The sequence below is a fragment of the Moschus berezovskii genome, chromosome 20, assembly GCF_049115385.1.
Source record: "Moschus berezovskii isolate FMDL1 chromosome 20, NW_MosBer_1.0, whole genome shotgun sequence".
Classification (NCBI taxonomy): domain Eukaryota; kingdom Metazoa; phylum Chordata; class Mammalia; order Artiodactyla; family Moschidae; genus Moschus; species Moschus berezovskii.
Genome location: NC_142479.1, coordinates 52,495,209 through 52,509,801, shown reverse-complemented (window position 1 = coordinate 52,509,801; position 14,593 = coordinate 52,495,209). Strand labels below are relative to the sequence as shown.

At 45.7% G+C, this 14,593-nt stretch overlaps 1 protein-coding gene across 2 annotated transcripts; it reads right to left on the bottom strand.

The window, feature by feature from the left end:
* Positions 1 to 1,359: 1,359 nt before the first annotated feature.
* Positions 1,360 to 13,959, bottom strand: MSL1 (MSL complex subunit 1). Of its 2 annotated transcripts, XM_055407795.2 has the most exons (9): positions 12,390 to 13,957; positions 9,682 to 9,905; positions 8,252 to 8,634; positions 6,293 to 6,340; positions 5,775 to 5,839; positions 5,065 to 5,132; positions 4,540 to 4,664; positions 4,298 to 4,370; positions 1,360 to 3,906 (listed from the first exon to the last, which is right to left on the bottom strand). In XM_055407795.2, exons 1-9 carry the CDS (start codon positions 13,155 to 13,157, stop codon positions 3,816 to 3,818), a joined length of 1,845 nt encoding a protein of 614 aa, XP_055263770.1. In that variant the 5' UTR covers positions 13,158 to 13,957; the 3' UTR covers positions 1,360 to 3,815. The 2 variants fall into 2 exon arrangements, with proteins under 2 accessions (XP_055263770.1, XP_055263771.1); XM_055407796.2 differs by lacking the exon at positions 6,293 to 6,340 and having other exon boundaries at positions 12,390 to 13,959.
* Between the last annotated feature and the right edge of the window lie 634 nt (positions 13,960 to 14,593).

Here is a 14,593-nt window from a genome sequence, read left to right as displayed (position 1 = left end):
GGGTTGCCATGCCTTCCTCCAGGGGATCTTCCCAACCCAGGAATCGAACCCAGGTCTCCCACATTGCAGGCAGATTCTTTACCGTCTGAGCCAGATGGTAATCTTACTAAAATTTTAGAACCGACTTAGAGATAATCGTAGGAACGGGCATTGGTTTAATATCCCGAAATGATTTCCTTGCCAAACGGGTAGATGACGGAATGCTGTGATTTTAGCAACACATTTTTCAGCAATGAAAAAAATTGGTATATTTTCTCTGTACCATAATAAAACACATAGAAGAAGCGTGAGCTAACTGTGCACCTAAAGGAGTACACAATAATACACACCCGAGCAAGGTCACTATCATAGCACAGGACTCTGTCCCGTGTAATGCTTTTACAAATAATACGGTCAAGGCTACTGATGCTTATCAAATTTATAGATGTCATGAAACTAGACGGTATTAAGAATGCCGTCAGAGATAGTCAGGATCCAAACAGAGCTCAACTGGTTAAACAAGTGGTCAAATGTGACAGCTTGTAAATACAGGTCCAAAAACCACCTGCTTGGGCTCAAAATGAAGGATATATGATTTTAAAAGTTAAAAAAAAACCTAGAGGACCCTATCAATCACAAAGTAAATTGATATAGTAAGGCTGCCAAATTTAGTGTCTAAATAAGTAAAGTGATAGTCTGCCACTTTGCCTTTCAGTTGTTTGGTCTGCATTCAATTTTTAAATGGACATGAGCAAATCGTTCACTCATCCAGAGAACTGAAACATTCAAGATTCTTTTGAGAAACAATTGTAAGAGCTCTGAATGTGAACCATGAAGATTGGGACTGCCACAGCAAGTATTTGAGGGACTATGAGGAAAGGAGGAAATTGATTTTTTTTTTTTTTTGGTCACCCTGGAAAGCAAAGCAAGAACCAGTGGACTCAAGTTACAAGAAGTTAGATTTTGTCAACGAGGAAGAATACTCTAACATTTAGGAAAAACTGGACAGGAGAAAACTAAAGTGTTAGAGAAGCTGGATTTCATTTGTCTGGAATGTTGTCAGAGGGAAATAATGTACTTGGGTCAGACTACATGACCTATGAGGTCCTTCCAACTGAGGTTTTATTAGTTTAGACACCAGGTACCAAGCATCCTATCATCTCTTATTTTTTTAAAATTGCTCATTATCTGTAAGGAAGAACCCAGGACAAAGAGAGATGGAACATAGATTGTGTTCATACACAAATGGTAGTATCTCATATAAAAGGGAAAATGGTGTTTTTCTACTTTGTGAAAGTGGATTTCTTTTTCTAGTCCTTTAAAATATCCAAGCAAAATTGTTTAATGCTTCCCAATAAATCTAATAAATTGAAGCAGAAGTTCAAAAATTAACAGCCACAATAGTTTATTTACAATTGAACTCTTTATAAGATATTTACAAGACAACCAATTTTACACATCAGAAATGGTATCAAAAGTATGAATTACAACACAGACAACAATATGAAATGGGCATAAAACAAAGCTGAAGTGGACAGACAAGCAATTTCTCTTTTTAATTTATTAACACTAGCTTAAACTTTGTTAAAGAAAGAAACAAAGAACTATGTTTTAGGAGAACGGCAGGGCCTTCACTTGAAGATTGAATTTCACAGTGTTGTATCCCATGTAGGGAAAAAATAAGACTAATTTCCCCCCACACTCTGGCACACTGTCTTTTTGCTCTTGGAACTTTGCTCATCTACTCTCTAACCTCCTTCTCAACAAAACTTCAACATATCCAAATCAAAGGAGAATTGATCTAGAAGAGAGGGCAATAAAATAAAGAGATACTCAGTAGAGGGAAAACCAAGGAAATTAGAATCCACATAAGTCTGGCCAAATAGCACCTCATGGATTCCTCTTAGTCTAACTTGAGTTCAGAATCTGGGAAGTCCCTTGGGTAGGAACAAACAAAGGTGAAATCTGTTAACCCATATCCAAAGGCATCCAACAAATGCTGAAAATTAAGAAACTGAGAGGAATCAAGGAATAAAATAGACACTGACTGGTCTTTTTTCTTCTTGGGCACATTTTAAAGGAACATAACATAGGTCAGAGTAGGAAAGCCAAACAGTTTGCCATATTAAAATGATGGAGAACAAAGAAAATCTGGCTTAGTTTTTCTAGAAATCTCCTTCCTCTCCTTAAGGTGTGAGATGAGAGCCCCTAGTGGAGTAAGTCCTATTTCTCTCTACATTCTTGCTGCAAAGAAGTTCACAGCAGGTTCCCTTGTGGAGAGCCCACTCTCCTAAGCAGATGGAGTTACAAATGAAAACCCATAGCCACACACACACACAAAGGAGAAATAAGAGCAGCAAGATCATCCAAGAATACTACATGTGCTGCCCGAGTAATTCCTTTAGAAGTCAAACTCAGGGAGCACAGACCAACATCTCACGAAAAGCTTTAGCAGTGGGAGGCCCCTGAGGAACTTTTTTCTTCCCTTCCCACAATGGTATCCCATTCTCTCATGCTCCACTGATGGGCCGGCCACACACCCTACATACCTTGGCTTCTCCTCTAAAAGTGCTAATAATCTGGGGACATATTCTCTTCAAGGATAAAAGCCCCTACCTTCTAGGAGATTAGACCCCTACTTGTTTTCATACAATAGTCCTGAAGACTAAAGAAAGGCAATTCCTATATATTTAAGACCAGAGGTCTTGGCTCTATTTTCCTTCCAGATAGTTACAGGGATCTTACACTGAGACCAAAGTGGCCTGGAGTGCTGTCCTGAAATTTTTTAACAAAATGGGGGAGGTGAGGTTTGGGAGGGGGGAACCAAGATGGTACACATACAAATCTATTTTTACAAAATGAACTGGAGAAGCTCATTAGGTACATCTGTTTGTTTCGAGATGTAGACATTTGCCAGCCAGAGGAAGCACATATTTCTACATACATCCCCACCCTCCCTAAATCTCTAACCCACCACCAAGAGCTCAGCTAAAAGGATAAAACCCAACTAAGGAATACTCAAGAGGTGATGTGACACAAAGACATCTGTACAGGATCTGGCATGCCATTCCCAAACACCAACTGCTTCTGCTTAGAGCCATAACTGGCCCCAAACTAACCATCCTCATTCTCTCTTCAGAAGATTTTATTCTTTAGGGGTGGGGAAAGAAATTCAGTTACCCACTAACTTAAGAAAATAATCACAGCCAAACATCCCTTCCCACATGGCTGTATCACGGAATAGTTTTAAGAAAACAACTGTGTTTTCAGATATTTATCAATCAACTCTCCATTATCTTTTCTACCCTGTGAAGATGACTTGCTTCATCACGTCACTTGTTATTCCTCATCTGGTCCTTAAGCTCCTGGTGAAATTTTGTTTTGTTTTAGGGTAAAACCCTCTATACTCATACTATAAGGAAGGGTACACGGGGCGAGAAGAGTGCCACGCAGGCACAACTCTAAAGGCAGGGGCTGCTTCATCTTCCACAAGTCTAATGAAGAGAGCCCTTTAACCCCTTTAACATAGGCAAATGTAAAGAAGCAGACCCCTGAAGCTTCCAAGTCTGCCATCCTATAGATTTAAGTTGAGATCTCATTTCCCCAAAAAGGGAAAAGAAATCCCAATCACCCTCCACAATTCACAATTAGCCCAATGAAGGAGATTTTGTGAAATCAGAGTGATGAAAACAAAACCAAGATCAGGGGAGTATGGAAGGGCATTTTCAGCGAATGGTAACATACATAAGGACATAGGTCACATATACAGGTCTCTGCCACTCTCTGGGAATGGCATGCTACAACTATCTGAAGACAGAAGGTTCTTGCCAGCACAGCTATTTCCTACACGTCCGATGAGGTGTTTGCTTCTTCTGGATCTCCAACCTGCATCGGCTACGCTCATCCAACCAGGGCAGCTCAAAATTCCTGGCAAAGAAAGAATAAGGAAATCAACCTGCAAGACTAGAAGAAATTCAGTATGGATATGAGACTAAGTCAAAGAGAGATGGTATACCCTTCACCACTCCTAGCCCTGACTCCCAAGTCCCAAGTTTGGAGTGTCTTTCTTGCCTCAAAGTCAGAGCAATGGTGTGCTATTAAAGTGATTGAATAATCTATTTCTAAATCGAAAAGCAATCCTCCTAATTCCTGGCTTGGGAATCTTATCATTGCAAAAGCCCAACCAGCCTCACTTCTGTCAAAGAGCCATGGCTATCCCTAAGTCAACTATTCCACCTTATACTGAAGCTTTCATGAAGTCTGAAAGGGAAGTGAAGTGCATGCCACCTGAGAAAAGGGAAAAAGTCTTTATACTTACTGTGGAGTTAGTTTTGGTAATGGTCGTCCGAATGCTACAACAGGCAAGAAGGGGGTAATCATCAAACTTTCAACTATGGAAGAAAGCCAGATGGGACTTTGTTAGTGACATAGATGGTGGAAAATATCTAGCAACTATACCTCTTCCAAAATACCACATTCATTCAGAGCAAGTTGTATCCTGGAGCCTTGTACCCTTTTTCTTCTCTGAGAAACTTACTCCCTTAGATAAACAAAACTTACCATCATCTGGCTCAGGGAAAAATGAGGTAACCTCGGGCTCAGATTCCTGAATTCCTTTCTTTTTATACATTCTGAGCTGCAGTCGCTGTAAAATTCTTTGTTCCCTGATCCTCTGAATATCCCATCTGGGAAAAACAAACCAGACAAAGAAAACAAACAAACCCAGTATTACTGAAAACCTGCTCTGTAAAGGCAACTCATATAATCCAGATGCTAGGGAGATCCTGGCTGAGACTTCTAGATGAGGGGATTGGGGGGGGGGCGGGGAAGCAGGGAGTAAAGAGAACTGTCTGCTTGATTAGGGAAGAGCTGTTTAGGTCTAGCAGTTTGGATCATGTGTTAGTGTTCCCCACAAGAAAAAGAGGCCAAACATCTTTAACAATAACCACTTCAAAACTATGATACTCAACCAATTAGGAAGTCAGTAATTTAAATTAAGAGCTCCTGGGCTCCCCTCAGCATGGATGAGAGACATCACAGTCCTATAGGCTCAACTGTTCCCACAGTGAACATCTCTAGCCTCACCTTTTCCTTCTCTTCTCGTCCAGCTCCAGTTTTGCATGCCTCTTCGAAAACACACTGTCATCCAGGTTCTGTGTAAAGAATAGCAGCTGATAAGCTATTTATCACCGTGTGACATGTATACTCATTTCCAGCTTACAGGAATAAAAACTCTTTCACCTTCAGGTCGCACCTAAGTCTGTGAGTTCTATGGGTATCATGGGAAACTCCTGGTAAGAAAAATCAACAAAAGACATACTCCTATCCCCACTCCTACCCTTGTAGAATCTCCATGTTTCAAAATCATTTCTATAACTTTCCAAAGTGAAAGTCACATACTGAAACAACCCTTCAGACTGCCACAAACCCTCCCTACCACTATACTTTATAAGGGTATGAGTTTGAAGTAAGTATCAAGCTTTCAAAAGGCAAATGAGCTTGGAATATATAATTCTGTTTCTGAATGGTACATGCCTAACTTTTCTACTTAGCATGAAACCTAGCTCTGTTTTGAATATTCACTAGCTACTTATTTTTTAATAAATCACTTAGTCATTTTAGATCTGTTTTTTCATCTACACAACAAAGGAGTTGGACTTGATAATCTCTCAAGTTACCGTCTGGCTTCAGAATTCTATTTAACCCATCCATACAATTACTATGACACATTCAAGTTATACCCCCATTTCTATCTATCTCTCACTCCCCTCTGCTGACAGGTCTTGAGTACTTACCTCCAAAAGGTCTGAAGGATTTGGGTCCCTTAGAGGCTCTACTGAGTGGTCCCTCCAAGAAGGAACTGGAAAGAAAAAAAAAAAGAAAAAGAAAGGGAGGAGGGGTGGAACCACCCTTAAATCCAAGGTCACACAACCTACTATTCACTAGGACAAGAAGTCTCTCCCCAGATAAGACAAAGTTACCAAGTGATAGGAATCCATTCTATGGCCTCACCTGAAGCCATATTCAGTGTCCTTGCTATGGTATTGAAAGAACCTAAAATGCCATTGCAGTCTGCCAAACACAGGATCACAAAAAACCCTAAACCAATACCTGACAATTCATATAATGGATGCTATTGCAGTTCCTGAAAAACAACTGAAATTTGTAGTCATTTTGAAGTCTATAGTGTAATCACATACCGAGGAATCTCACTCTTCCCCCATCCAACTGATGGGGAATGCAACTCCCAACCATCCACCATCCCACCGGCCCCCACCCCAGGCCCAATCAATATAATTCCTATTCTACTCACCAGCCAAGACTGAAGTTTCTCCTGCAACACTTGATGGCATCAGACACCCTAAATAATGCAGGAAAGAAGAATCATCTCAGTGTAAAAAGAAAAAAAGCCCATACCCAAAATGGAGGAAAGGATCATCACTGATGTTCTCACTAGGAAGCCATTTTGCTTTTTTTTTTGAGTTGCTCTTTTGAGAATTTCTCTCTGGGGGAGGGGAAGAGGGAACAACAGACAAAAGAAAAGAAAATAAGCCCACCACTTTTTTTTTTTTTACACTGAGACGACTTCTTTTCTTCATTATTTAGGGTGGTTTCCCTGCAACAGTTGATGGCCAAGGATATCAAACCTTAAACTCAGAACATGGCAGGTGAGTAAAAGTTGACCCTATTTTTCAAATAAAAGATCAGTGTTCTCAAAACTTACACATGTAGTCTTCTTAAACAGCTCCCTCCTCCCTCCAAACAAACTACCTTGCTGGTCCAGCCTGAACAACATGCACAAAGACTTTGGCTTCCTTAGAACAAGCCATTGAGACTTCCTCTTGAAATAGGGGCGTCCAGAATAAGGATTCACACATTTATTCACAACTCAGGCTCCTCAAAGGACTGGGGTCCCCCCAATCAGACTCTTTCTGTACTGCTAGACCCACAATATCAGAGGTGTTTGGAATTTTCTGTACTACGGCAGAAAGGGTTTTCAAAAACAGCCAGTCACACAGAACAGCTCCGGACCAAGCCATTTCTCAATCCCAGATGGGAAATTGCTTCACGGTTTCTCTTGTTACACAGCATTGCCATGGCAGCAAGAAGGTTAACCATTAAGGATGAACCTGTTCAACTGACTGAACCAACAAAAAACCTGAACCTAGATCAGGGTCCTGGTCTATCTATGTACTCAAATGTAAGGCCTAATGAATTTTAGATAATGAAGAAGAGTAATCTATCTTCCCCACTTAATTTTGTCACCAGAACAGCCAAACAAAAGCCTGGAGAATGCTCTTGTCTTATTGGAATGGATTCCCATACCCAGCCCTACGAGGGCAAGACACATCAGTAGAAACTCAGGACCGTGACTCTATCCAAGAAGGCTTCCCCACCATCACCCCGGAGCACCCACAGTGACTGTCATAGACTAACATTACACGATTGAAGGCACATTCCAGTTACTGGTTGATGTAGGAGATAGGGGAGCATCTCTGTATGGAAGCCATGAAGAACAAAAAGGGAATGAAGACCAAGGTCCCATACCCCACACCCATCCCAAGCAGCTCAGATATCCCAAGATAGTCCTTATTGTTTGAAAAATAGTTTGTAGACCATTTTATTTAAATATATGAACAACCAATGGGCTACTGCAATCCAAGTAAACTCTTCACATTTAGAACCTTTGTGAAGTATAGTGAGATATAGTAAGACTGTTGGTCTTTGGCAGATTCCTCCTGCCCCCCAGACCGGGACACAGAGATACAGATAAATGTTTATATAGTTAAAGAGCGGAGGCCCAGGTGAAATTCCCCACCCCAAGCTGGCTCCCCAACCCAAAAATTATCATTGGCCCCTGAGAACACCCAAAGACCACCCTCCCAGATTTCACACAGTATCAATTGCAGGAACAGTCGTGCATGGCAAAGTATAAGTTCTATGCATTTCACAGCACAGAAAACCCTTCTTTCAGAGGGCATGCAAGTTGCCGGAGATTACACCCCCAAGTCTGGTGCTCTTGTGATGAGCAACTTACTGGCAAACACATCTCCCAGTGTTGTAAGCAGGCAAATACATTGAGCACATTTTGCTGTAATTCCATCTATTTGCAATGCCTGCACAGTGTCTGTCTCTGGCTGTTAACTTACTCATTCTTGACAGAACTCTGCTTTATTGATTGCACTTTTTTAAAAATGCCAAAGGCATTTTCACACTTGTTAGCTTGACCGCCACCACTAGGGTATAAGAGCAAGTGTTCTCTATGCCTTACTTGCTACAGTCTCCTCCTTCTTTGGAGAGGATTCCCGTAATGGTAACGGTGATGGGGGAGGCTGGTGCCAACGACACAAATACATTTCTGTGGTGGAAAGGTACGGCAAATCTTCTATCTCACTTGAGAAGGCTTTCTCCTTGGGATGGGTGCTGGGTCCCTTCTGGGGAGTTGAGAGTCTTGGCGGGGTGTCCACTGAAGACCGGGGCTTTTCTGGAGTTTCTTGGCTCCTCAATTCACGTTTACAAACAGTTTCAGATAAGGAACCACAGGGTTCCTCTTTAACAGGAGAGTGCTTAGGAGTTTTTGTTTTGACTTTTGAAAATTCAGGAGCCAGCTTTTTAACAGGAATCTTTCTTTCTGTACTTCCAAATGGGGATTTCCTATTAGACAGGGAAGAAAACATTATAGAATTTTATTGACTCTTGAATAAAATCTGATTTGATTACATTTTCAGGCAGGAGAACTAGCTTGCTCCCAAATGACCAGTATTCAAGTATCTAAATATCTGGGTTCACTTGGCTGTCATGAGCAGGAACAGCCTCATACTTAACAGTATGTATAATAAGCCCCTAGTAAACGTTTGTTGAACAAGTAAGTTTCCATGCTTAAGAATCTCTACTACTATTCTGTTGACTCCTAAATCTAAAAAGTTTCCTATTTTATTCAAGATCCTTTAGCTAACATCAGATGCCTCTACTCTGTGGTCTATTTCATTCCTGTCAACCAGACGCCAGTCTTATCCCACCCCCTATTCCTATACGATGTTAATTACAATCATTTTTTCTTGCTATCTTCTGATTCTCTTTCTCCTACCAGTCTACACACACACACACTTCTAGAATGTCACCTCCTTTCCTTTTTACCAACCTAAGTTCTATACTTTGTCAAGGTCCATTTCCTCCTTAAACTTTCACTATTCCAACACACGATAATTCATCTCTGAATAGTCTGTATCACTGTTGTCCATCTGCATATTTTATTGCAGTTGAATTCTGAGTTTTCAAAATTTATGCTATCCTTATAGCTAGACTAATCTCTTCTAGTCCAAGGACAGTTAGAGCTTACATTTTTAACATCTACCAGTGACTAATGCAATGAAGGAATTTAACACTTCCAAACTTGAAGTGAAGGGCTATAGTTTTAAGAAATTCAGCTGTCACATTTGCTGCCCATTCTCTTTATGATGTATACTACATTCTGTAATTACTACTGTGACCAAAATGTTCCTAACAGACCTTTATAGCCCACACAAGAATGTTTCAGTTTCTCAGTACAGAAGACCTCATGATTCAAGATACAGTTGTATATATAAAAAAAAAAAAGATAGAGTTGTATTAAAACTAATTCATAAGTCCTCATCCCTTACTCTTAGTCACTGCAAACAAGTGACCTTAAGTCCAGACAGTGTAACAAAGTTATCAGCACACCTTTTGTGTCCCTTTCCACTCCGCCCACAGGAGAAAGGCTTGGGAGGCAGAGTCTGGGTTGTCTCAGAAAGCTCCGGCTGGCACTCCAGTTTAATTTTCTCCGATAGCTCCGTTTCCTCTCTTTCTTCAGTTTCATAGCCCTGAAACAGCTTGTGCCTTTCTTTCTCGTTATCCTTCTTTACCAGCTGCATCCGCCTTTCCATACGTTCAATCCGAGCAAGGAGCTAAAAAAGAGAGTAGCAAAATGAAGACTTAAAAAACAGAAAAATTGAACACAGGTACTTATCCCCATTCTGGAATCAGTCTGGTCTTCTGTCTCTTTCCATGAACGATAGCAATTCACTTATTTTTAACAGGCAGACATAATCTGAATAGATTTTCTTAATCACAATAGAGAAGACAAGGTGCACTGGTTAATTTTAGGAGCTAACGTAGTTGGGGAGGGACATGGGGAATTTGTAGTTCATTCTTCTGAAAAAAATCCTCTTCAATGGGAGAGGCCACAACATGCCTTTTAAATGGCACAGTCTCTGCTACTGCTAACATGTGGCTCCAACTCATTCTGGGAGTTTCCAGAATTAACCTTAATGTTCTTTTAGGAGGCCCTGAAGTTCTCCAAACACTATCCTCTCTACTTCCACTCAAAAATGCTACACACAAAGGCAAAGTCCAGACAGTACATTGAGACAGAATTAAAAGCTCACACAATCACAGTGCCACTAGGGATTGCAATGTTATTTGAAAGGGGGTATGGTAGGCTGGGGAGGTGCCACCTAAACTGTGAACACTCAATTTGGAAGGCTTATAAAAAGAACCAGTACCCATAAGTCCCATCAATCATCAAATATGCATACTGCTTTGCATTTGAGATAACAGAAAAACTTATACCTACTTAAATATTGAAAAGTCTTTTGACTCTAATAATTAAAGGGAGGACCACAGGATCAAACACAAAATGGAAGTCTATTATCATTGAAAATTTCACATTAAAATGTTCTGAGAAAAGATGCCAACTGTGCTACTTAATCTCTATAACAAGAATTTTATTTGGGTTAGACAGTGATATTAACGTTGACTTCATTACATCCACTTAGCTGCACAGATCTCATGAGAGGCCAAATAACAACTGGAATAAGAGAAACAAGCTTAAGCAACACTAAGACTGCAATACACAACAGAGGCAGTGAATGCCAAGTTCAGACTGACACTCTATCCTTAACTCACCCCACTTTTCCTGCCTAGGAAAATCTGCAAAAGGGCCATTACCTCAGGAACTGAGCAGAAACCACAATCAGCAGAGAGCCCCCTGTCAGCCACACTCTCATTTCATCTCCTCCTGTTTTGATTCACAGCCTTAACATTACTTAAACACGTTTGTGTGTGGATGACATTTCCTTGATTTCTTCTCCTTCACTGGTCGTCCTCTTCCCGACTCCCCCCGCCAAGTCAGGACATGATGTGTTGTCATTACAGTACCATCACACCCCTAGACTGCAGTACAGTAGCTGATCAGTGCCACCTCCATATTGAGTAACTTCCACAAATCAACACCATGAAATATTTTAATGAGGCCGGCCCCAGCTCCCATTCCACCTTGCAGAATGCATTCTCTAAGAAAACAGTTGCGGCCTGAAGAGATTCATTTGGAAAGCAAACAAAATGAATAGCCCTCTGCTCCCTTGCTCAGCCCTTGGCGCACACAACGCCAGAGAGAGAGAGGGAGGGAGAGAGAGGAGAGAGAGACAGAGACTGCTGCAGCCTGAACACAACAATTGCAGAAACCATGTTTATTTTTAGGCAGTTGTAAGGTATGCTAGCACTATAATATCCCACCACCACAGCTTTCCTGATATCTGGAGTATGTTTTAACACATCAGGTGCCTTTAACTACTGCTACAAGGGTAATAAAATAAAACAAGCCTATATAGTCATGCTCCTCAGAAGTACAAAGAAATAATAAATGACTTCCCTACATCTTAAGATTCTAATATAGGGGGGAAAATTTTGGTCTACTTAATACATTTAAAAAGTTTAATTTCCCCTGATGCCTTAAAAGCCTTCCAGTTTCTAAACACCATGCTTATACAAGGGAGCTGGTCAGTAGGTCATGTTTTATAACTCAGATTCCTATTAAGACAAAACAACTGTTCTGAAATCAAAGGTGATGATGCTCCTAATATCATTTTTAAAAGCTAAAACAGGATTCCACTGTGAGTCACCTCAACCCCTCTGCCAAAGAAAAGGCCTACTACTCTATCTAGATAAAGATGCTACAGCAGTGCTTGGAGCAACAGCTGCTATGGCCCTCTCCTCCAGAATGCATTTCTAACGCAAAGCTCTTTAATTTAACCCCTTCCATAAAGCAACCACATATGCATCCCACCTTTCATTTTTCAACCCCTCACAAATCAGGTCTTTGCCCACTCAACGTCTTTCCCACAAGTCTGGGGCTGTCATTTTAAATTAACCCTTTGGCACCTGAAACCTCCCCTCCCCCTCCCCCGGGAGGTTGCCCTTTAACCCTTCCCTCTAACCCAACGTGTCTGTGAGCCTGGCTCCCAAGGACCCAGCAACTGAGAAGACTCCTTTGCTGGTGGTCGACCTCCTTACCCCTAACTCAGGGATACCTTAACCTCCTACAGCCCCCTTCCCCCGAGCATGCGCACAACTCGCTCCTCGTCCCGAACGCAGATTAACCCTTCCCGTACCGTGTCTCTCTCTGACTTCAGCTCCTCGATCTCCTTTTCCTTGGCCTGCAGCTGCTGCTGCTGCTGCTCGATGAGGTCCAATTGCAGCAGAAGGATCTGTTTGAGGCAGGCGGCCTGACTGGAAGCTCCAGAGCCGCCGCCACCTCCGAGAGGGCTCTTCCTCATACTCTTCCATCGGCCCTCGCTGGCCGCCAGCGTCCCGGCGGCGGCGGTGGGCGCGAGGGGTGGCGGCCCGGGCAGAGGTAGTGGTGGGGGTCCCGCCGGGTCCGAGGCGGTGGCAGCTGGGGGAGCCGCCCCACCCTTGTCCCCAGCCCAGGGCGTAGGCTCTTTGGCCGCCGCCACGAGAGAGCCCGTCTGAATGGGCAGCACCGCCTGATACTTGGGTCGGGGACTGCAGCCGGCTCCGGCTGCCGCTGGCTCCCCCCCAATGCCAGCTTGTTTGGTGGCCGGGGGTGGACAGGGCAAGGGCACCGAGCCGCCCCAGCTCTCTTCCTGCTGCCCGGGGGCCGCCCCGGCCGGGAGTAACAAGCCCCGGCCCTTGCCGCCGCAGCCGGCCGGTGAGGGCGCGGGGCTCCCGCCCTGGGAGGAGGCCAGCGGGGGCCCTGGCTCCTTGAGCTTACGGTGCCGGGGGAGGAAGTGGGCTTCGGCCGCCCCGGGTTCGTCCTCGGGCCCGCCCAGCGCCGCAGCCCGCTCGTAGTCCAGTCGCTGCTCAGGGTTGCCGCCGGCAGGGGCCGCGGCCGCCTTGAACACTGCGGATCTCATGGTCATAGTGGTCCGGAGCCGCGTCGGGGACCGAGCCGGAGGAGGGGGTGGGGAAGGGGCGAGGTGCGGGGGGTCGAGGACGGAGGCGGGGGAGAGGGGTTTGGCGGGCTCGCCTCAGCAGCGCGGCAGCAGGCCTCGGCTAGCGCGGCTCCTCCGGGGCCCGGGCGCCATCCCGCCGGCGTGCGGAGAAGTGGAGGCCGCGGCTGAGGCCCGCCGCCGGCCCATGGGGGCCTCGCCGCCGCCTCTGCTGCAGCCGCCGCCGCCTTCGCCTGAGAGGCAGAAGCTCGCACCCAGCCGCCCCCGAGCTCATCCCCGGAGCTCGCTTCGGCCCCCCCTGGCCCGGCCGGGCCCGCCTCGTCTCCCCACCCCACACCCCCCCTTCCCCGCCCCGGCCCCCCGCCCCGGAGCTCGCCTCAGCCGCCCCGAGCCTCCATTTTACCCCCCTCCTCCTCCTCAGGAGGCGGTGGGAGGGATGGGTCTGCCCAAAGCCCTCCTACTACGGGAGAGGGTCTGCCGCCTCACCCGGGGGGTCTCCGGACTCGGGGTCCCCCTCCCCCACAGTCACCCCCGACGCCTCAGCGTTTCCCTTTAAAAAAACGGAGCCGCTCGGAGCCGCCACAGCCGCAGCCGCCGCCGACCGGAGGGCGCATGCGCCGGGAGAGCAGCGGGCGGGAGTGAACCGGGAGCCGAGAGCAGGGAGGCGGGCCGCGCTATTGTGAAAGGGGCCGCTGTCGCCCGGAGGAGGGCGGGCAGGGGGCCGCGGGGGCCCCGGGCGCGGGGGGCCGGCGAGGGGAGGCCGGGGATGAGGGGCGAGGACCGAGGAACCCGCGGAGCGGCGGGCTGAAGGTGGGCTGCCGGAGGAGGGGCGAGCCGGGGGAGGGTCCGGAGGAGGGAAGAAAGGGCGAGGGCGGCGACGGGCTGCGGGCGAATGCTGAGGCGCCCGGAGAGAGAGAGTGCGAGAGAATGGAGTCGAGAGGAAGGAAGGAAGGGGGCTTCGGGAGGCAGATGCGCCCTCCGTGGAAGTGTATCGAGCGCTCCATGTACCCGGCCTACGCTGGGCGAACCCTTTCCTGGGCACGTCGGCAACAGGCCTGGCCCTCACCGGAGGGGCCCCGCGGCCCCGCGCGCCGCCTGGACCAGAGTTGGGATGCAGGCTCCTGTTTGAGCCTGTGGGTGTTTCCTGGGCATAGAATTCTAACCCCTCCACCCCTGCGCTCCCCAGCAACCCCACACTTGTATGGGAGAGAATGAAGTTCTTTGTCTCTAAGGGATCCAGACCAGAAACGGGGGGGACCTCTGGTAGACCCCGAGGGAGGAAAATCCATGATGTCTGCTGCCTAGGGAGTTGTTGCCACCACCTCCCTGGAATGAAGTATTGCCAACTACCAACAGTTCTTTCCCAACGGCCATCTCCTCAGACTTCTTAAGTCACTTCTAGCGTC

Excerpts from the sequence above, each read along its gene's own strand:
- MSL1 (XM_055407795.2), bottom strand. The coding sequence starts at position 13,157 with ATGACCATGAGATCCGCAGTGTTCAAGGCGGCCGCGGCCCCTGCCGGC. Across the intron at positions 9,906-12,389 it reads TGAAGTCAGAGAGAGACACG|CTCCTTGCTCGGATTGAACG; the intron begins GTACGGGAAGGG and ends TCTCTTTTTTAG. Across the intron at positions 4,371-4,539 it reads TTTCCCTGAGCCAGATGATG|TTGAAAGTTTGATGATTACC; the intron begins GTAAGTTTTGTT and ends TTTCTTCCATAG.